Source organism: Perna viridis, chromosome 1 (assembly GCF_037379345.1).
Source record: "Perna viridis isolate PV_CMFRI_1.1 ecotype Kerala chromosome 1, ASM3737934v1, whole genome shotgun sequence".
NCBI lineage: Eukaryota > Metazoa > Mollusca > Bivalvia > Mytilida > Mytilidae > Perna > Perna viridis.
In genome coordinates, this window is record NC_142445.1 from 56,095,385 (window position 1) to 56,119,387 (window position 24,003).

Here is a 24,003-nt window from a genome sequence, read left to right on the forward strand (position 1 = left end):
CCATTAGTTTTGAACATCGAAATTGCTACTTAGCTCAATTACAGTTTTCGTCAGACAAAAGCACTAGAAAATGGAAGTAGCTAGCACTGGAGATAATGACTATGATTAAACTATTCAGTTGCAGCACTGGTCGACAATCTTACTATAAAGGGAACGGATATTTAGCTACGGTAATATCTAATCTATCTTTATTATCACTAATTGTTGCCGTTTTGACAATTTCATCGCTATTTATTGGAAATACTATCAAAATTTTACATCATTAAAAGATTGATCGAGACGGGCTTTTAACGAAATTTAAAATAAGCCTAAATACATGGGATGCTTTTACATAGGAAAGAATAAAGCAGAACTGGAGAGCTATTGACGGAATCTTTAATGACATCTTAATTCAAAATCAAATAGACAATTTACAAGTCAAGACCGCTCGACAGGAAACGGGTCAGAAATTCAGACTAAAAATTGTCATGCAATTGAAGATGACAACATCTTACAAATCAATTTAGGACATACAAAATAAATTGTGATTCTCGGGTTACAGCTTTTAAAATAAACAAGAGTGACACATAAACATTATTTTCCTAAACTGGAAAGGATATTAGGATTAATGCAAAATTAACCAATTTCAGTATTACCTGCTAAAATGGTACATGTAATTTAATGTAAAGTATTGAGGAAAAAAACAGTTACCATATTGCATGACAAAACGACCATGAAACATCATAACAAGGCACTAATCCCTCTATTTATTGACTAATGAAGTACGTCTGACGAATTATTCAACATCAATGGGCACCACTTTAGTCAAACCTACATTTCTAGACGAAACGAAAAGTCATTTCCTGATATAATCCTTAATTGCTGCGGGCGCGGATGGTCAATGATTGAACTTCATTCCAGGGAAATGTCATCTAAAGGACAAAGTGCACAACATGTCTGCAACAACTGTGACCTTTTAATGAATAGTACTGATAGCTTTGACACCAAGAAAGGCCGTGTGATGCAGAATACCAATAGCTATCCCTGTGGTGCCACTTAATAACATGGTCACTGAGCCTCAAGTCAAGTTTGTTCTGTAGAGAGTCATTACATTGTCACTTAGCATTTACTTTTCCTCTGTGAACATTCTTTTTATTTCCTGAGTTTGAATGAGGAGATAATTAATCTTGGCTTTGTATACACTAGCAGTATAATTGGCCATGTCAAGTTTGCAGTCCATCTAAAGATGGAGAGTTTCTAAAATAATAGAGTTAATTTGCTGCATGAAGGATTCAATGACACATGTTTATTTTAATCTATTGACTATGCGATACTTGCAGTGGAGAAGTAACACAGAAGTGCTGAAGACCTTTCATAACAGACTTACAAACCACCATGACTTATTCATAATTGAATGTGCTGAACCAGTGGGGGCTGGCACCCCCCATTTTTGAAATTTGTTATTTTCATGTGTAAAATTGACAAAAAGAGGCTCCCAGGAGCGTGAATCACTCACCTGGTTGAATGTTGCCTTTCAATGGCAATAAATATAACAAGTTGTCCAACAATTTTGACTCAAGAAGTCTTTGGTAGGACTTACCATAAGGATCATTTCAACAATTGACAGTTCTTTTAATCTGTCATAGTTTTCAAGATACTGACTGAAAACTAAAAAAAGTCATTTTTTTCCTTTTCAAGGGCAATAACTCTTAACAGGAGTCGTCTGGCAACTTCTATCCCTGAAGACTTTTGTAGTCCTAATAATAAGATTATTTCAGCTATTGAAAGAATTCGGCTAAACCTAACGGTTTTGGAGATATATGCTAAAAACTACTCTCTGACCCCTATGTTCTATTTTTTAGTAACGGCAGCCATGTTTTTCGACAGATAAAATCCCCACATCAGTTCTATGCAGGATACCCCAAGGAACATTCATACCAATTTTGGTTTCAATTGGTCAAGTAGACTCCCAGGAGATTTTTTAAGGAAATAACATTAAAAATAGCAAAAAGGGCAATAACTCCAACAGGCCTAAAGGATTAAAACCAAAATTTGACAACAGATAGATCGCATCATGCTGAACACTTTTACTCCATGTCAGAATTAGCTAAACCTAACGGTTTTAGAGATATATGCGAAAACTACTGTCTGACTCCTATGTTCTGGTTTAGTAATGGCGGCCATGTTTTTCTACATATCAGAAATCCCCACATCAGTTCTATGCAGGATACCCCATGGAACATTCATACCAAGTTTGGTTCCAATCGGTCAATCAGTGTCAGAGGAGAAGTTTTGAAAAACTGTTAATGACAATGACAAGGGACACCAAATGGTGGCAATAGCACACATTTCCTTCGACCAGGTGAGCTAAAAATGGCTAATTAAGTCCTAGCACCTCCCTTTTTTTTCTGAGGAACCCTGGCTGACACCGTTCATTTTTAATGTGTCAGGATCAGTCCCTATGAACTCCTCGACCTATGGCACTGAGCTCTCTAAAATAAAGAGGTTAAAGAATTTAAAATTACCAAGACCAATAAATATCTATACAAATAAGTAGCTTTTTATTGTTGATAATAGCTTTGTCTTCTGATTTTTTGAAATTGTCAAAAGTACAAAGTTATTACCACATTCAGTGCCATGGCTTGTACAAGTTTCTTTAAAGCCCTGCTTATCAAATACATGTAAACAAATTGTTGTTCAAAAAATCCTATCATGGTATCTTAAACTAGAAGCCCTGTTTATCACAGAAGCCCCCGCCTCATTTGTTAGTAGTGATTTTTATTTAGTAAATCAAAGGTGTCTGTAAGACACTACTGATGCCCCCGCTCGCTAGATTTGCAAAATTAGGTACATGTTTATTTTTGTATGAAGACATGTTTTGCTGATTCAGAAATCCTTCCAAGACTTGTGTTACTCATGGTCTGGGGATCAATAAGTCCTAAATATATGCATATCTAGATATTGTATCCTGGCCACATAGTGTCATGAAATTCTCTTTGGTAGTGCCAGACTAGTTGCGATAAGAAAAGGAGGACTGATGGGCGTATTAATTGACACATAAAAAATGTTAGTACCCCCCTCCCATAACAAATCTCTAACTTTGCTGCTTGGGATATATTTCTGACAAAAATAACAAAGTCAAACTATCACCCAGTTCTGTAATATTTCATGAAAAATCAAGATCCTATGACCTTGCACACCATCATTATGTGTAGAAACGTTCTGCAAAAAATATTTTAGATGTAGTTCAAAAACTACAGAGAGAGATAGCCATACAAGGCATATAGCCCTATTTTTGACGAAAATAAGTAAATCTAATTTTCACAAATTTCCGTAATATTTCATGAAAATCAAAATCCTTTGACCCTGCACACCTTCATCATGTGTAGAAATATCCTGTAAATTATTTAGAAGTAATTCAAAAACTGTACGAGGAGATAGCCAGACAAACCATGATCCATATATTTCTGAGTAAAATGACTAAGTGTAACTATCACCAATTTCCGTAATATTTCACGAAAATCAAAATCCTTTGGCCATGCACACCTTCATCATATGTAGAAATATCCTGTAAAATAATTTAGATGTAGTTCAAAAACTGTACAAGGGGATAGCCCGACAAGCCATGATCATGGGTAATCCGGACAGACTGACGAACGGACTGACAGGGGTAAATTAATATGTCCCCAACAGTTTGTCACAGGGGCATAAAAAAACTTATCAGCATATTTATACTAAAAGTTAGTGTAAGTATTTCCAGAAATGAATATATGCATATTTTTAACCTTATATTTAACATTTACTGAGTGCATCTCAAAGCTTTTGATTCTACCTTGAATACAATATATCTAACACTGTAAAACCTTTATAAGTACAACAGGAAGTTAATAGGGTCTATAGTGAACAAGTGTATTATTAAATGCATTTAATGTGATCATTCATGTACATTGTGATGGTAGAACATCCTGCTGATGACACACATGTAGAAACATCTTCACCATTACATCCACAATAAATAGTTCAAAAGTATTTAGACACAATTATAAAACCAGAATACATGCTGTGTTTAGTGTTATACTCCATTATAAAATTTCAATTGTATTAGAAACATTCTGAAATATACTGATGAGTTGTTTTTTCTTCCTTCATGTAGCATTATCTATCTTTCAAAGCATTTCTATATAGGTCATTTACACAGTGTAGGAGGAGTTTGGCTTACAAGATAAATGGACAAACAGCAATGACAAGTTGATAGATACAACAATTTCTTCTTGCAGCTTGTGGGGAGCAATGGCCAATCCATGAGGTTCCAAGGGTTGGATCCCACACTAATTTTATTGGAAAAATTAGAAAATTTCTTGCACAATTTTGGCAAAATTGTGCAAATAATAGCCTTGAAACACTCTAGAACAACTTTCCTGGATCTGCCTCTGTAGAATGTGGTATAAATTTCTGGATCTTCCCCTGGAGAACATGGTATAAATAGCACTAATACCAAACAAGTAAATAAAAGTAATATACAATTGCAATAAAAGCACTGATCTATATATTTCATATTGAAAAAAAAACTCTTGCTGTAACAATTCATGAAATGAGGCTTGACTGTAAGATGATGTAACAGACTTTCTAAAGAATTACATAATTTGTCCTAAAAACACTGGGGAGAATAGTTACAGAACTCAGCTATGTAAATTTGTGGAAAACAAAATAATTTATAACAACAAAAATACTAAAGGATAATGGCCATTTAACATCTACTGTCAATTATAATTACTGATTATGTGATAAAACAATATCCAACTCAAATGAAAACAGGTTTTCAAATATCTTAACGACAAATGAACTAACAAATGATTTATAATGGTTAGTCTGGACAAGATATTAGGAAGATACAATCATACAAGACAGAGATAGGTAGGTTTTTAACTTTTTATGGCTGTTACACATCTTTATTTCACTGCTCAGTACAGGCATCAAGTTTAGAAGATATAGTCCTCTAAATTAGTTTTATTTTATATTGTGTGTTTTTTTTTAAATAGAACAAAATATGCAAGTTAATGTCAAATAATTTCCCATATACTGAACAAAAAGAAAGTAAGTTTTCTGGAATAACTGCAATATCTTTAGCCCATGATAAAGATTCAGTGGACATTATTCCTGAAAATATAAGTCATAAACTTGTATAATGCTCCAAAAACCCCAAAAATGGTTTGATAAATACTAAGTTCAATTATGACTGATTTGTAGCAATATTTGGAAATAAAATGAAATCACAATAACTTCAGAGTGTGGGTAGCTTTTGACTAATCACATTAATTTTAGAATGAAATAAAATAAGATCACAAAATAAGTAAAAACAGCACATGTATTTCAAAAACATCAGTATTCACAATCAAACTACCCAAGAACTATACATACATCTAACAGAAAAAAACTCCACAAATCCTGAATGGCTCACATGGTAACATCTTTTAGTTGAAAGGTAATACTTCTAATATTGGACTTTTTATATATTGTTCAGCAATAGAAGACACAGGCATGCGAAATAGGAAAACAAATTATCAATTTTTTTTTTTTTTTATAGTCCATGTGTCCAAATACAACTTCAGTATTATTAGGTGGTTTTTTTGTAGGCATTGTTATTAGGATAATTTAAGCAGGAAAAAGGTTAAAGTTATACATAAAAATTTCCTGATGAAGGCTAAAAACCGAAGGAAAATCAATTTCAACTTTCACATAAAATTAAATTAACTCTAATATAATTCTGACTGGAAAGAGAGGACTTTTTGTAGGCCTTGTTAACTTGTTTTGAGGATCATCTGAGCAATTGAATTTTTCTTTCTTATCAATCATGGTTTCAAGACAGAAGCCAGAAACACCAAACATTGACTAATTTGTCCTTTCAAAGACAATAAATTCAATGAGAACTTGTAATACAACTTTGATCAAATAAAGACTTTCATAGAGCTCTTCAAGCTGAAGATGGAAGATAGCAATTGTTTTCCTGTATCTAAATAAGTTGAATTGGTAACTGTATACCCTCTTTCAGTAATGTGACAAAATTAAGTTATAATCCATTCAGTGGTTTCAAAGGAGATGATCTTAAAATAAAAGTTAGCAACGACACAATGCAAAGTGATGCTTATAGATGACATTGATCTATGGTATAAAACACAGGTAAAACATATTTACAACTAAATGATCATTGCTATCTAGAAAGAAAGTAAGAAAAGAATAGGAAAAGGAAAATAAAAGCTGATAGATTTTCTATCTACAATACAAAACACAAAATAATAAAAAAAAAAACTGGCACTAACATGAGAAATTCTTCAACAAAAACTGTTAACATATAAATAAAGGAACTGGTCCAAGGGCAATAACTATGTTCTTTCACAGTAAAAGTTAAACAAATTACGCACACAGTGGTACACTGTGCAACAAAGGTATAAAATAAATAAAAAGACATTGTCAGTGTATGTCAAGCAATTTGATCCTCCTGTAAAACCACGTCAGTCATTGAATTTAAGCAAATCTTGTTCATTGAAAAAAAAAAGTATTTAAACTTTCTATAATTACTGGGGGAAAAAAACAGGAATCCCCAGCATTTCAGATAACGAAGGCTAAATTTATAGGGTACTCGCACCTGCAAATTCCAATTTTTACCGAAGAGATTGTTTTAAAAAAGGAATAAAAGTAGATGAAAGGGATGTCAATTTAAATAATATTTCCTAATGCTTCATCCTTCACATTTAAGCCATTTCTTTTTGTGTACAAATCACATTATAATGCCACAATTTCATTGAACATTGCACAGAACGTAAGGCTAATGACACACATGTCAAAGCATTAGACATGTACAACTATATCAAGAACACAATTTATAAAATACTGAATTTAAAACCATGTATAAACATTATGATACTGTTTTATCCTTCATATAATTCATGGTTAATGAAATGTAACTTCATCAAATATCTTGAGCTTGGTTTTACTGGCAAGTTTAACATTATTTCATCACTCAATAATTCAATTTCAGAAGTACAATGTAACACACTTTCTGATTGGATAAAAAATTGTGTCCATCATCTCATAGACTAAATTTTGTCATGTGACTGTGAAGTGATCAACCTTTTTTGCTGATTTAATCCTTAAATTTTGACACTAAAATTATAAGGAATGACTGTTTTTTCAGTCTATTTAGATACAACCTCAATGTTTGTGGTGCACACATGAAAATAATCTGCTATGCAGTTTATTTAGTGTGGACCACATGATTGAGGTTACTTCTTTATATACTGAAAAAATATAAGTCATTCCTTAATTATCTGAGGCTAGTGCCATCATACCAAAATATACCAACAATCGCAAATACAATGTAACATAAAATTTACTGTAATGTCACCCATCAACAGAATAACGTCAGTTTTGAACATCTTGAGAATATCACATCATATTTTCTGTTCCTATTACAAACTACCAATATTCTGCATACACATGTCATGGTGCATATTTTATTACATTGTATTTTAACTTGATATATCTTTCAAATGTGAATTACGATCTCAAACAATACAGACGCATACCAAGGTAAAAAATAAACACTTATTTTATACATACAGAAATTCTTTTTGTTTTTGTTTTTTTCAATTAAAATCATTTACTTGAGAACTTGTACCGTTAAATCAACAATATTGCTGAAGTACTATAATTCATTGGAATAATTTTTTTTCAATCTTCATAAATCTATACAGTAATGTGTGTTTATATTTTTTAAAGAGATGAAACACCTCTAAAATCAAGAACAAAATTCATTCGAATTAATTTTGTATGATTTGAACCTTTATGAGTCCCAATAAGCTGCTATGGTACATAAAACTAGTTTTCATCTAAAATCTTAAACAAAAATCACTGCTGTCTAAGCGTTGTCTTTTCCTGTAAGATTCAGCATAATGTCCCCCAATTCCTTGTGAGTGTTGGCCAATGAAGTCTCCCTCTGGACTGGGCTCCGGTGGGGGCAATAAGTGACTGTAACTTCTTTTTTGTCCAATAGGGGTTTTCTGTAACAAAAAATAGTTGCAAAACAAAAGAAAAAGGAACATAACCCACCAACATCCAACAACCTGGTTGGCAGTCTCATTGGGGAAAGGGAAAACATTTTTCTTGGAAACTTAAAACTATTTTCACTTCGGTAAGTACCTGAATGGTTTGAAGTAAGTTATACATTTAAAAGCATCCAAGTATTTACATATTTATATTTTATCATAAATTGTTCATTTCATACCAACCATGTTGATTAACATTCAAACATGAGTATACAGCAAGTTAATGATCCATGTATAAACACTTTTACAAAAAAAAGTATCAAATTAGTTGCGTGAACTGCTTGTACGTTGTTAATTGATATTAATTGATATCATAAAAGGACATTTTACATTTTTACAATGTACTTGTGTACCTTCTGAGCAAGTACTCAAGTGCATTGTACGCTGCAATTCTTAGTACAAATTAATGTTAAAATCATGGCATGTAAAAAGAAATATATCAAAAATCTACTGACAAACAAAACCAAAATTAGTTTTAAAACTTCATTTTGTGATATTAAATCACAAAGCATAAACCAGTTTAAACCATTATAGACTACAAGAAAAACTGCTGAAATTCATCACGGACCTTTGCAAATTTTACTATACTCTGAGTCACCTGCCCACTTTTTGATAAAAATTATAGATAAAAAAATGTTTCATTCTTTCACTCAATGAACAAAAAAATTTTTTTTTATCATTTTTGGTCCATTGAATTTGCAATGCCACCTTTTTAAAATTCCTCACGAGGATTTCCATAGTAAACTTGTTTCTGTTACGGCCGACTTCATTGCCTAGCAACAACTAATTTGCATAATTTCTTTACAGTTTTCTTAGAGAAATCTCATAGACCAATCAGATCAACTTCCACAAAGATCAGAAAATTTTGCACCATTTCCACCAGAACTGTCCATTCAATGTCAACATTGTGTATTTCGTCTGATCATTGTTCCCTTTCACATTTTAGTATTATACATAACTACTTAGAATAATGGAATTAAAATATTCCATAACTGTATGTAAACAAACAATGTGATGTAAAAGTCAGCTGTTCAGTGAATGTTTTACAAGACTGAAGAGTAATTCCCCTTTGCACAGAAAACACAGTCGCCCTTTGTGACATAAATTGAGTCTACTGCCAGCCACTTCAAGAAAAAAAAAACGTTTGCCATCTTAATGTAAACAAGTAGATAGTAACATAACAAACGCTGTATATTTTTAAATCGCCAATCAAATGCAGTGGTATTGGTGTTGCCAGTAGTGGCATAAGGTCCTGAGTTCAGCAAAAATTGATATGATTTACAATGTCAGTGATTTTTTTTTGCAATCTCAAAATTTGATGTATCAAGTTCAAGGTGACTCAGAGTATAGACATTTATTGGCTTAATGCTAATTACTCACATTATTAACTTAGAAAAACTAGAGCAATATTCTAGGATTTCATTTCCTGTCACAGTTACAGTGTGGGAAAGTTACTAATTATATGTCTCATATTTATTTGGCAAGTAGAAAACTTAAATTTATGAAAGGATTGTTAGGTATGGAAAGTACGTAACAGTAGTGCACAAGTTAATTTTCATTTGGAGTTTTCTTGTGTAAACTTAAAATTTACAACAATCCTAAACAACTAGACAATTCACAAAAAAAACTAAAATATTAATTCTTCTATTACTAAACCTGTAAAAGGTTTTTATACATACATAAGCATTTTCATCTTTTACACTGACAGGAGTACAGTACCCACTAGTAGAACATCCTCCATCAGAAAACAATGAATCATTAGATCTGAATGATGGCTCATAGAGAGAGGAGGGGTCTGTGAAGGTATCAGAGTAATCACTGACAGAGCTGGCCTCTGACCGACAACGTTTCGATAGGAAAATATCTTCCATGTACTGAGTTTTAGTATTAGATAATGGTATCAAAGATGGAATCAATGAAGAGTTGGCAGAGTTCATCGACTGGTCTATTAAATTACTGTACTTTTGAGAATCCTGAAAAAAATACAGAAATAAATGGCATTATTGATTTGATAAATATTATATTTTACCAATTTTTGGAACTGCTATGTGATCAAAATTCCTTAGAAAGCTCATTTTTCATTTATATGATAGCCTTGATGAAACAGAAATAGACACCACCACTAAGAGCCCCTTAATCAAATTTATTAACCTTGACCTGAACAGTTTTTCGATAAAAACACAACCTGAAAAACATAGGATGTTCACCATAAAGTAGCAGTGCTCTAACAGAATTTATCCGAACAGTCAATAATGTATTTTATGACATGGTAAATTAAGGTCAAGAGTAAAGCTAAAACACACACTATATATATATATAAAAATGTGTAACACACACTACATATAATAATATGTGTAACACACACTATATATAATGTGTGTAACAAAATACATTACACTAAAGAATATTTGAAGCTTTCATAACAAACAAACTCTTATTAAGCTAGCTACCTTTGGATTAGAATTGACACTATAACCAGTAGCTGGAGGCATTTGTGACAAATCTGGCAAGTATTGAGGAGGTGGCATTAAACCATCAGGTTCATCTAAGGCATCTCTGGAATAGTATCCAGAACTTTGGGGAAAAGATCTCTGTGAAAAATTGTCAACTTGAAGAGCAGAGGTCTGCTGACTACACTCATAGTTCCTGGGATAGTATCCATTGTTATTTTGCATTTTTCCAGACTGAACATTGATATCTGAGATGTTCTTAGTACTGTGCATGTTTCCATTAACACTAGGTGGCACTGTGAATGAAGGTGAAGGTTGAGGTGGCATTCTGTTTGTGGGAATGTTTTCCTTTATAGCACTATTGTTCATTCTTCCCTGACCAGAATGAAGTTTTCTCTCATACTCTGACAAATCTAATTCTAATAAACTTTTAGGCTTTTGGTTTGCATTGGTGCTTTTGTTGAATGACTTGGGACCACCTATTGGTAACTCTAGCAAACTTTTGGGTTTTTGGTTTATATTAGTCCCTTTCATTAAAGGTTGAGGTCCACAACCCAGTAACCCTTTACCAGATGAGTTTTGAATTGAAGAGGCTAACTGGCCCAGATTTATCAGCATATTCACATTTATGTCCTTGACATTGGCAGTTAAAGTTTGCAGTAAGGAAGAATTTTGTTGGTTGTTGGGTCTTCGGTTCTGACCAATTGGTCTGCTAGCATTTGAAGACAGTTGACTTGTCAAATTTTTCAGAATTATACTAGCTTGCACTGCCAGTGGATCACCAAGAATTGAGGCAGCCTGTAACAAAAACACAAAATAAATATATTATCACGTAACACCAACTTAACACATAAGTCTAAAGTATCAAACTTCAGAAAAAAGCACAAGTCTGAATTTGTGACAAATCACAAAAGAAGATGAAAAAATAAATCTGATTTGATATTTCATTAAATATTCATAAGCTTTGTCAGTTTGTATTGAGTATTGATACATACCAGTCAAATAAAATAACAAATTGTTTAAATATTTAAAAAATTATGTACCGAGAATAGCTCCATGTCTTTGTTAGAATAATATTTTGCATGTTAAAGTCAGAAACAAAAGTAAAACTAATGCATTCATCTAATTTGCAAAACAAATTTAACTTCCAAATTTATAAATAAAATTCCACATTATTTTTATACAATACCTGAAAACTCTGTTGATTCAGAACCAGTCCGAACAGATCAAGGGGACTTAATACCTGAAATATAAAAACATAGCATGAATATTTCAAATTAATCTTGATTCTTTTCATATGAAAGCCATTCAAAGTTAAATAATTGGTTCTCAGGCCTTTTTTCTTGCACCAATAAGGGACTGAGGCATTTCTTTAATTATTATCAAAAATTATAAAGAAGGTGCTTTTTACATTGTTCACAGCCATAATAAGTAGCATTTTTTTGTTTTTATTTAATTGTTTCTCATCTAAGCTAATAGTAGTTTATATATTTCATTTATATGGTCATAAAAAGTGGGTAATGAGGAAGTTTCAAGAGTTGAGGAACCGCCCAAGAATACAAAAAAAAATTAAATGGCCTCAATAATATGTTAATGACTTTTTACTTTTAAAATTATAAGTGAAACAGAGAAAACTAAGCACAAGTATATGATAGTATGAAAATTCAAGTAAAGTATGCCATTGTAGTGATTCTCCTTCCCATATTTACAATCAAACTTTAGATACAACCTCTTATTGGGAAATGAAATATTTGTTTTTTCACTACAATATAAAGATTAATTGTCCATTCAAAATGAAAACATTTTTTTTGTACAAAAATTCAATTTTAATTTCGTAAATTGTTCCATTGACTATGTAAGTAAAACAATACAAACGCAATGATAAACAGGTGTTACCAAAACTCTCCTGTTGTCACATTTAAAATTCCCCAGTATTCTTTGACTCTATGAGTTCCTAATTTTTTTTTAAATTTTGACCAACAATGAATTTGGAATAGTGCCTATGCGAATTCTTAATATGGTCAATTGGGAGCCCTTGTAGTGGCCTTTTTTTTTTAACAAAGTAACAAGTTCCAATGTATTATTAATTTCATTAGTCTTTAAACAACAGCCATTCAGGATTTCTCAATACACAACTTTAAATGTTGCTTTATTGCAAAGTTTGGTTTCATTCCATTCAGCTATTTCACTTCAAGACAAATGCTAGGCAGACAAAAGAAAAAAAAGAAGAAACAGAGTTCACACAATATGTTTGCTATTTGGTAAGGAACACATGATAAAGCCAGGTCTAAGTAATTTATCATACAGATATTACCCTCACCCTATTGTGAGATTTAGACTGTAACTGTAATGCCAATAACACCAATAAACCAAGCTGCATGTTAGGATTCAATAATGGGTTCATCTGGACTGACGGAGCTGGACCTAATAAACCTATAACAAAGAACAGCTCTGATTAAAATCTACTAAAGGCTATTCCAGAAATGAATGTATAGGGTATTCAGAAGGCACTTTTCATTCTACCCCACCATGCATTAAACTTTAACATATTATTCACTTTATTTCTTAAAGCAGGTTGTCAGAAATGACAATCAACCATTAAATATTAATTCAAGTGCCTTCTACCCCCTCCAATACAATCATTTCTAGATTGCCCAGATTCATTATCTATTGGGTGATATTTTTATGCATCTGTTTGTCCAAATCAAAAAAGTAATTATTTCTTACATACAGATCTTACCAGGCTTAGAAGACCCTGTCATCTGTCCAGTATATGTCTGTTTAAACTGATTTAAGGATTGCTTAAAACAGGTCACCACTACAAAGTACAAAATGTTACATCTTTATTGTTTCTTACATAATGATATGAATTCTGTATAACATTGAAAAGACAGTATTCAAATTCTGGTTTCCATCGGTTTAAAAGTAATGTCTGTCTTACTTCAGCGTGGATTATTATCTTCATTTAAAACTCTTTCAGTGAACATCAATTTACACCAACATGTACTTCTAAAGAAACACGCATTCTGCACCATTTAAAAGTCTGACACTTTGACCTTAATCAATGACTTTGAAAATCAATGGGTTCAAGATTTTCCTGTGGACTAATTTGTTAAATTAGGATAAAATCCATTAATTAGTCTTTATTCTATGCTGATCACAAGAATGTTACAGATGGATAAACACTGCAACATGTGGGGTTAGTAAGATACATAATGTAAGACAAAAATCTATCTTTCACACAAAAATATAAGAGTAAACACAGCTATGGATCTTAATCTTGTAGAAGGGACTATTGTTCCACATTACAGGCACATGAATAAATAGACTTACAATCTGGGTACTGTTCACATAGTTTTTTAGCCAATGGAGTATTCATCAATTCATCCTGCAGAAAGACTGGGTCAGGTAATAATCCTCCTTTCATTGTCTCAGTCACATTCTTGTTTTTGTCACTCTTCTGTGAATGAAAATTATCAAATAAAAAAATACCCATCTATTATGAATTTAAAATGGATATGCTGGGAAATTTAGACAAATGCCTTGAAAAGCTGTAATTGTTTCTCAACATGAAACTGCATGTGTTGTCATGCTAATTATAACCCAGCTCATATAGGAACTTGGTATCAGACAGAAAACATAATTGCTTACAACATATGTCCCATCTTTATAAAGCAACATACTAAATTTGAAATTAATCCATTATCATAATCATTATGAAATTCAGTTCAACAGTAAATTAACCATATCCACATAATATGATGACAAGAAATCTTTTAACGCTCCCGAAGAAACTTTAATTAAAAAACAACTTCGATCATTTTCGTCTGCTCTGATTTGATATATTATACTTATAACCTTCAAATATGGTCAATATTGTAATGATATGTATCCTAAAGCATTAAGCTAATTGTCATGGTCTGATATGTCTATTAGCCGAATGTCCGGCATTCTGAAGTTTAATTATTGGTTGTCATGGTCCAAAATGTCTTTGGGTCAAATTGTCTGGCACTGGTAAACATGGTTCTTATAATTTGACAAACGTCTTAAAAGATTTCTTTTATTCAATTTAGTTTCCCTTCATTCTGTTACAATTTGTATCATTGAATTATGTTTTTATTACGATTTAATTCATTTTATTGAATTGTTTAGTTTCGATTCTTCTTTTATCTATTATTTCCGTTGCGTTTTGTTTTGTTTTCATTTCGCTATTTTTTATGACCTGAGATGTATGGGTAATATTGATTACGTAATTTTCGTAAACATCTGGGTGCCATACTGCAGACTTTTATGACCAACCCTATCTTTGAAAAGCTGTGATTCCATTTGTATCTAATTATCGAAACTAGCGAATATTTTTCAAGAATGGTAAATGTACAAGTATACGCAAATGAAGCTCCCATTATGCTGTTTTTCAGCTCCTGAAAATGAAGGTACAAACCGGATATTGATGCTTTTTCTTGCTATAAGTTTACAGAACTAAGTTGATAATACAACCATAAACGCTCCTGAACCAAGAGAGCAACAAAATAATAAATTTATCTCTTATTCAAATTATTTTTACAGTAACCATTCCTATAAAAGATAGCTTGCCATCCAGATAATTGTCGTAGTTAAACATTTACTCAGTACTTACAAATTTAGTTTGAATTCTTGAACACACACAAAAGCCAGGTTTGCCAGGCATACAAAAGCTCAATCTAATTGGTTCTCCATTGATCACATGACTATCTAATTCTCTTTTTGACTTCTGAGCCTCTTCATGGGTATGATATTCAATAACACCAAAACCTAGTGATTCACCATCATTCATTACAATCTACAAAACAAAAAGAAAGTATATACATGTAATAACTCCTAACAATACTGTAACACTGACAGAACAGGATCAGCACTGGTAAGGCCAATAAAAAATAACCCCATGGTTCTTATGCCCTCCTTGTCTATCTTGAGGGTACTTCATTGCCAATCTTAATTTCTTTTATAAATTAAAAACAAAAAAGCACCTCCATCTAGCATTATTTTATTTTAACTATAAATGTTAAAATACAACTCATGACTTTTTTGGGGACAATAAAATACTGTAATTAAAAATGTCTGCCTATCTAATTAATTTTCATGAAAAATGGTCAACTAAGTACTATAGTTGAGACTTCATACAGAGGTATTTTGTAGATTTAAAATAAAATACAGAAGAAAATTCATACGCCAACTGTTCACATGACACTCCCCAATAAAAGTATATACATGTATGTACATGTATTTATATTTTAAAAATCATAAAAAAAGAAAATAATTCAGAAGATTCATTTATTTATTATTTTTTTTAATCATAAGGTATGGGCAGTTTACTGCAACTGAATGTTGTGCAAGAACTGTAGTCTTAATTTTTTTCCCATTTATACATTTTGTATTTAAAGAAGTTGACTAATCACCTGGCAGTACAGAGGTTTGTGACAACAACTGAAGATATCCCTAAGAGCCATCACATCAGTGAAATCTTTCGGCAAGTTGTCAATCATTAAACATTTGGAACACAATTTATCATAGAATGTTAATTCTGAAAATTCACAATGAAGAAGACAGTTTTCCAATTCCAGCCAGTCTAATGATTCTTGTATCTGTTTAGACTTCTCAATACTACAATTGAACTCAACAAATCCATATCCTAAACTTTCATCTGAAAAATAAAAAGTTGCATATACAGATTTCACTTCCATCTTAAACAATCTGCTAAATTAATACATTTAAGTTATTACATGCACAAAGGTCTAAGCCTAATTTTTGCAACAAAAATTGTCACCACTAGAAAATGACAAATGCAATTGAAAGAGTAATCAAGGGAACCAATGTTATAGCGGTAATCAAAAGAGTGTAATCCAGGGACAAAGACCAGACATGGAAAACAGACATACACAACAAAGAACATAAAGTAACTAAAATCATACATACAAAGTAACAAAAGCAAATGAGCAACTCGGACTCCACTAAAAACTGGGAGCATGGACCAGGAGCACCGGTAGGGTAAGCCTCCTCTGCTTTTCTAGAAACACCCGCCGAGTTGCTCATAAAAAGTCAAGTCCGGGGTAGACAAAACAAGGAAAGGAAAAGTATGACCCGTTGAATAAATCAGTTTTCGTGGTGCAGATGGATACACCATAACGATCCACGAGTTCATGATGACGACCATAAAACTTCTGTAGTGATGACTTCAATCTTGTAGCAACATAACCCTGTTCCAGAAGCCTATTTGTTAGAGTTCTAGCATGATACAAAACGTCTGCGTAGTTTCGGCAAGCTCTGGCATAACGTATGAGTTGTGATATGAACACTCCATATGCAGGTGCCGAATGGAGATTGCCACAGATGAAAGGGAAGTTGACAATTCTGAATGAAAAGTCATCACATTTGTCGTAAAGTTTGGTCAATAGCTTTTGAAAAAAGTGAACTTAATTTTCATATTGTCATATGCAACAACATATCCAAAAGTGAAAAAAAGTTATTGCATGGACAAGGGTCAAATTCCCTATTAGCAACAAAAATGGGTACCACTAAGGAATGACACAAGCGATATTTGTAAAAATTAAATTTCACCTTCATATTTCCACATGACACAACATATCCAAACTTGAAAGGAATCTGCCAAATACAGGTTATTGCAAAGACAATGTTAGATAGTGACATCTGATTAAAAGTGCTTCTTTGAAATTTTTTTTTCTTACAAATATGCCAAATATGCCAAATATAAACAGAATGTAATACATGTATATGCATGATTGTGTTATTAGTATTTAAGCAGTGTTCTACCCAGACAATCTGTGATTGTTCTTTGCAGTGCTTAAGTTTTGAAATTAGCAGCAATGTGCTTTAAGTCTGAGAAAAATCCAAAAGAGTTGGGCTATGCCTGTTAGCACTAAGCTATTCAAAATTCATGAGGAGAACACCAATCTATGTATAACTCACTTTCATCTTATTTTAAGATGGACAATGATATAAAATAGATGTGGTATGATTTGCCAAATGCGAATGTCATCCAACAAAACCCAAGCAACGAACAATTAACTTCTACATGTAATTTTAATAGCATTGTACTTATGTTCTTATTCTCGATCATTTATGACAGAAATTTAGTCTATGCATTGAGGTAATTTTTTTAACTGTCAGATATAGCAAATAATACATAAAATACAAATAAAATGTACCTGTTTCAATACATCTGTACATAAAGCACTTTGTTGGCTCTCCAAACTCTAGCACTAGTTCTCTGAGATCTTTGTCATCATAAAATGAAGGAAGCTGGGCAATACACAATAATTTACGGGATGGCACAACAGCAATGTCATAAGATTTTACCAAGTATCCCATGATGTCAATAGCATTTTCACAGTCACCTAACTCAATGATAGCTAAAAATGATATTAAGTAAAAACTAAATAACTTACTAAGTAAAGAAGTATAATTCTATCTTAAAAATTCAAATAATACTTTTTTATTTCACATTATATGATTGTGAATAATTGTCTTTGTTTATGCATCTTATTCATTTCTAATTTTCAGTCCAATAAGTTTGTCCACTTTTTTACTCTACAAAACCTATAAGAGGGTAAATTTATCTGCACTACTTGCAATTATTCATTTTTTACAGATGAATTCCATGTATATCATCAAAAGGTGATCAAATCATTCATTTTAAATTTGATTAAAAGAAAAAGTATACACAAATGTACATGAACTGTAAATAAGTAAATAAAAAAATTCAAATGACTTAAAACTTGCATTATTGAATAGTTAACATGCAGAACTTTTTTAATTGCAAAAATCAAAATCACATTTCTGACAAAAAAATTACAATTATGCAATAATAAATGCAAGCAATAATTTCTTAATTTACAGTATGTTTTTTTTTCCTTTAAATTTTTCAACCACTGAAATAGTACAAAATGTATTTCATCACTGTAACTACAAATTAGTAGCTAACACAAACCTTGATGAGATTCTTCATTGAAGTCACACACTTTTATACTATTCCCTGTTAATGTTCTACACAACTGAAAGAAAAGATATTAAAATACATTTAAATAGTTATGTAAAAACTTAACCAACATGTACAATAAATAAACTTAATGCCCTGAGGTATGCAACAAAAACATTGTGCAATGAATTAACATTTACCCAACATACATGTACTTACATGTACACTTTTGTATAAGTCTGAAATTTTGGGCCTTTTTAAATCAGTCAATGGACATCATAGGGGAAAAGCATAATTTTCACAAACAATTTTGATTCTAAAATGGTATGTTGTCGTAATGGAAAACTAACACCTAAAACTGCTAAAAAATACATATGTATTTTGAAAGAAGAAATTAATATTGCCATTTATCAATGATTTGCATATATTGGTTACCAATACACAATTTATTGAATCTTGAGGCAAGTATGGTCAACCCATTATAACTCAACACAAGATCAATAATAATCTTATCCATTATTCACCAAGATTTACCAGTAGTTCAGATTACCCTAAAAGATACAGGAAATTAAGGTCTTAATAGCTGACAGCTATTCAAACTTAAAAGACCAAAGCACACACTGCAGTACCAGTCTACAAAATGTATAACAATATATATCGAAATCATAACTTTTCCCACTTCAAAGCAAGAAGGAACATATGGCATGCCATGGAATATAAACTACATGTACAATGTAATTACAGTACATTATATAAGTAATTCCAAGTAAGTGACCTTTTGCCCAGTGGGAACAGAAATCACAATTTTGAAGCATTAATAATTATTGGGAGACAGAGTATCAGCAAAGTCCTTTCTATGTAGGCAGTGGCTCCATGTCCCCAAGTTGAGGACGGGGCCCAAGTTCCAGTTTCACTAATTACCAGATGAAAATCTGAAAAATGGACAACAAAGGACACATACATGTATATGAGAAGTACAAATTTGCTAAAGTTTGTAAAATAATTGCATATTATATTACTTAATATGAAAATACATTTGTAAATAAACATGTAAACTATTATCACTTCTGTTTTATATTTGAAATATTAGATACGAAAGAATGAAATTGGACAAATGGAATGTTTTGCCCCCAATGCACTTCATGACCTTAAATCCTGTGAACACATTTCATAAAAATCTGATCAATGTACCGGTACAAATATATGAAAATCAGTCTAAATGTTAAGTCATTGTTAATACTGCAGGTGATATAAAGAATGGGGTGTGTTTTTCTTCCTTTATGGAAATTGAACAATTTAGAGAAAAATATGAAAATAAGTTGTATTCTGTTTTATACACAAAATTCTGAGACCATAAACAACTACAGAAAAATAGAAAAGAAACATTGTAATGAAGAATTGATTTCTGAAATATGTAAAAATGTATCAATGTAACTGAATGTATTGAAAAGAATAGGTAGATATCTGAACAATATAGGTCGTTTAACTGTGTATTATTTTAATATACAAATTTCAATTTTTGTCCTAATACATGGCATTTTTGTAATGAAAAGAGAAGAAAATAGAAAAGATTCAAGAAAGAGCTTTGAGATTTATTTATGTAGGTCATGATCTTTCTTATGAACAATTATTAGAAAAACTGAATGCTTTGGGAGCGTTTATTATCAACTTGGTTCTGTATACTTATGGCAAGAGAAAACATCTATATCTGGTTTGTACAAATTATAAGAACCATGTTAACCAGTGCCGGACAATTCGACCCAAAGACATTTCGAACCATGAAAACCAATAATTCTTTATGAATGCCGGACATTTCGGCCAATAGGCATATCAGACCATGACAATTATTATAATGCTTTAGGGCAAATACATATCATTACAAAATTTACTATACTTGAAGGTATAACATATCAAATAAGAGCTGACAAAAAATTTGTTTTTATTAATGTTTCTTCGGGAGCGTTAAAAGGTTTCACCATCATCATATTAACCATCACTTAAATTCAGATTCTTAAGATAACTTCTAAAATAATCAATAAGCAAAGTCTAGAATATTTCCAAAGTCTAATAAATGTCAAAGAACATAACTATTCTTATAGATTTTACCAAACAGCTGACATTCCAAGTGTTCGAATAACAAAATATTGTTTAAATTATCTAGATACTTTGTAGCAAAAATTTGGAATGTGTTACCAAATCATTTTAGATTGGAAACCATAATCAATTTGTTAAACTTACTAATACATGTACATTTGTACATGGGATGGACTACCTGCCTGTAATGTGTAAATTATCAATATTTTTTCAATAGTCTCTATGATGTCTTACCATATTTTGGTGTGTGTAATATGCATTTAAGTATAGTGCTCAGTACATTGAATTTTGAAGGTTAAATGGTGAAAAGTTTTTTTAGATATAGATAATTGAAGTAGAATTTTGTAAGACAAAAGATCAATATTTTGCACTTAATTGGTCAATTTATTCACCTTGATCCAGTATTTCCTATATAAATGATTCTGTGAAGGAAAGGAACTTCTTTGTGCACTTAAATATCATGTAAAGATCAGTAGCTGCATAAATTGGATACTTTAAATTTCTTATAAAATGAAATCAAAAGTAGGGAAAATCAGACATTTCCAGTTTTGGTTGTAACTGAGATTTTGTGATTTTTCATTTTAAAACTTACTTTTCAGAAAGAAAATACAGTTTGAATTTCAATGAAACTATCAACATCAGTTTAAAAAATAATCATTTTCAGCTTTAAAAGCATTCAATAAGGACGGTATGACAAAAAAGGACTAAGTTACTTTTTGGTTTTTAGTTGCTTCATTTTAATCGCAAACCTTGATTTATAAAAATGAAATATTGTACAACCTATGTCTGAAACATGTTATTAAGACATTTAAACATGATTTGAAGGCAACATCATTTAAAATTAAATACTTAGTGATGTATTTGATTAGATAAACTTTCTTTCAGCAACATTTCACTTCTGGTTTGTTTGTTTACATTACACAATCACTTTTCTCAACAGAGCTTATGTTTGCACATGTATTATATGTATCCACTTTAATTTTAGTTTGGCAGGGGTGTCATTAATTTATCAGACAGGAGGTACCAAATAAATTCGGCTAGGGGTCTGGGGGCCGCTTAAGGCCCCAAGTGGGTCCAAGGTAATTCCTGGTAGGAGGCTGGTGGGGGGGGGGGCAAAGCCATCCCCCTCCCCTAGAAGCTCCTGGATGTTAGCTTTTTTTAGGGTTAAATTTTGACTTGAAATTATGGCATTGAGTCTGAAATATTTGCTTAAGTTTTGTTTAAAATGTATGACTTTGAAATGAAGATATATTATGAATCGTAGCTGATTTAGTCTCAAAACCCTGAAATCCAGGAGCTCCCCATGATTCCCACCAGATCCATTTCTAGACTAATGCTGATAAATTTTGTTGACTGTTTAATACTATGCTAATTTATATGAATTTTTCATAAATGTCATATTTTGTCCTTAGGCCTTTATTTACTTGTTACAAAATTTGAACACTAACACATGCAAATAAAAGCATAGGAACAAAATTAAACATTTATCAAATGAAATTCCATAACATGTGGTGGTTCCTAGTGCTGATTAAATAATTTTCATAATAAAACTTTTTTGTTGTTTATTGCCCAATTATTACTGTTACATGTAGTGCAATTGCATGTGTTTATTGTGAAATGTTCATCTTAAAATCATAGTCTGATAAGAAATTCATTGCTTCTGAAAAAGAACAAGGCTGACAGTTCAAGTCTAGTTGACTTTTAGACAAACAGAATTTTTTTTAACATTACAATGTACATGTATTTATTTTCTATTACTATTTATAGCAGTGTTGAATCTCAGATCCAATATTTTTTCCGTAAAAGTTTGTTTCACATGTTGACTTGTTGTCAACACTAAAAATTCCTGCACTCGTCTGCACAAATCACAACAAATATCGGGAAAAATTATGGGTATGGGGCAATTTAAAATATGAACGCCATTTTTTTTTATACATTTTCATAGAATCTTCACCTGTGTTAAGCTTTTTTGTTAAGCAGAAAATAATCTGTGATTGCTTTGACCTTGTTAAGTCACCACATGATTTCTATAAATGGACAATGTATGTTAAATCGTCATAGGGTAAAGTGCTTTTCCAATGCGGACCTCGACGAAGACACCCATATAAACAATAATAAATACTAGAGATCGCGATTTTAAAGACATACCCTACGGACACAACGATTTTAGATATCTATTTACTAGATTTTTCCTCAAGAACTTTTTTGTTTTTATTTTATTCTGCCGGTACCAGACGCTACCATAGCCGGGTACCGGCTCTTAATGAAAGCACTGGTTCGGTATTGAACAAATAAGCTATAAAATTCTAGACAAAAATGTCAACTTGCAGAGGATAAAGAAGCATTTTCACAAATAGTGCTGGTCTGAACTAAACAAAACAATTCTAATGAAAAAAGAAGTTTGTAAGTTTGTGTGTGTAACATACACCTCAGACTTGCAAGCACAGCAGAAAGTTGTGTGCGCAGTTGTCTGACATGGCAATACCTTAAGTGTGCTGGCCTCGAGTCTGTTCCAAAGGCAATGTATTTGATGTGCAAATTGTGCAATCGAAATTAAAAATATTGTTTCAATGTTATAGCTTTTCACACTGTGTTAATGTTAAAATATAACCCTTTTAAAAAAAATTGTTAAACACTTTTAAATTCAAAGTATAGATTTCATAACCTTTCTTGTCATTCAACTAGTATTTTAATGACTTTCTCCTATTTCAAATGATAAAATATCTTAACTTAATGTTACATTTGTTGATTTTAAAGTGATGTATTCCATAAAATTTACGTTCTTTCCACCATTGATAGACTGTTTTCTTATGATTTTAAGAGAACCTGGAACTTGGTATAATTAGCCTCACTGTTCCCTGTCCCCAACTTGGGAATGAGGAGCCACTGATTTCAGTGTAGAAGCTCCAACACATGAATGGCTACACTTTGAAATGATTGTATTAACTTCTAATGCATGTCTCACATATTCTCTTTGGTAGAGAAACAACAATGTAAAAACATAGCAGTGCCAGTGCATTACCCATGAAGTCAAGTGTTACAATACATGTACATGTATTTGAGTACAAACAGCGCATCATATAAGTTTAACATTTCAAATGAATGTTACTGTTTACCATAACTGGTGACACACGTAGATATACATGTACTAATTAAGATTTTGAATTTTCTACGTGATGTTACCTCTCCATGACCAATGTTCAGGTTTTTCAATGTTATTTTACTGTTTGCATAAAATTGCTTCATTGCTGAAGCTGCCATCTGACACTTTATCAGCGGTTTTGCAAAAAAATGCATCTGATTCTCATTTTGTGACGACTCAGCCGGGTTATTTTTTGTGTTTTCTTTGAAATTGTTGGAGCGGGAGTGCGACATGGACGTCGCCATTTTCAAATATGACTATACT

General features: G+C 31.8%; 1 protein-coding gene across 1 annotated transcript; it reads right to left on the reverse strand.

Annotated features, from left to right (window-relative positions):
• Positions 1-5,326: 5,326 nt before the first annotated feature.
• On the reverse strand, positions 5,327-24,003 carry LOC148629479 (ribonucleoprotein PTB-binding 1-like). The gene is made up of 12 exons (XM_088551931.1): positions 23,781-24,003; positions 18,516-18,579; positions 17,734-17,937; positions 15,967-16,211; positions 15,168-15,350; positions 13,865-13,991; positions 13,272-13,349; positions 12,852-12,964; positions 11,721-11,774; positions 10,532-11,329; positions 9,761-10,054; positions 5,327-8,036 (listed from the first exon to the last, which is right to left on the reverse strand). Exons 1-12 carry the CDS (start codon positions 23,982-23,984, stop codon positions 7,866-7,868), a joined length of 2,535 nt encoding a protein of 844 aa, XP_088408057.1. The 5' UTR covers positions 23,985-24,003; the 3' UTR covers positions 5,327-7,865.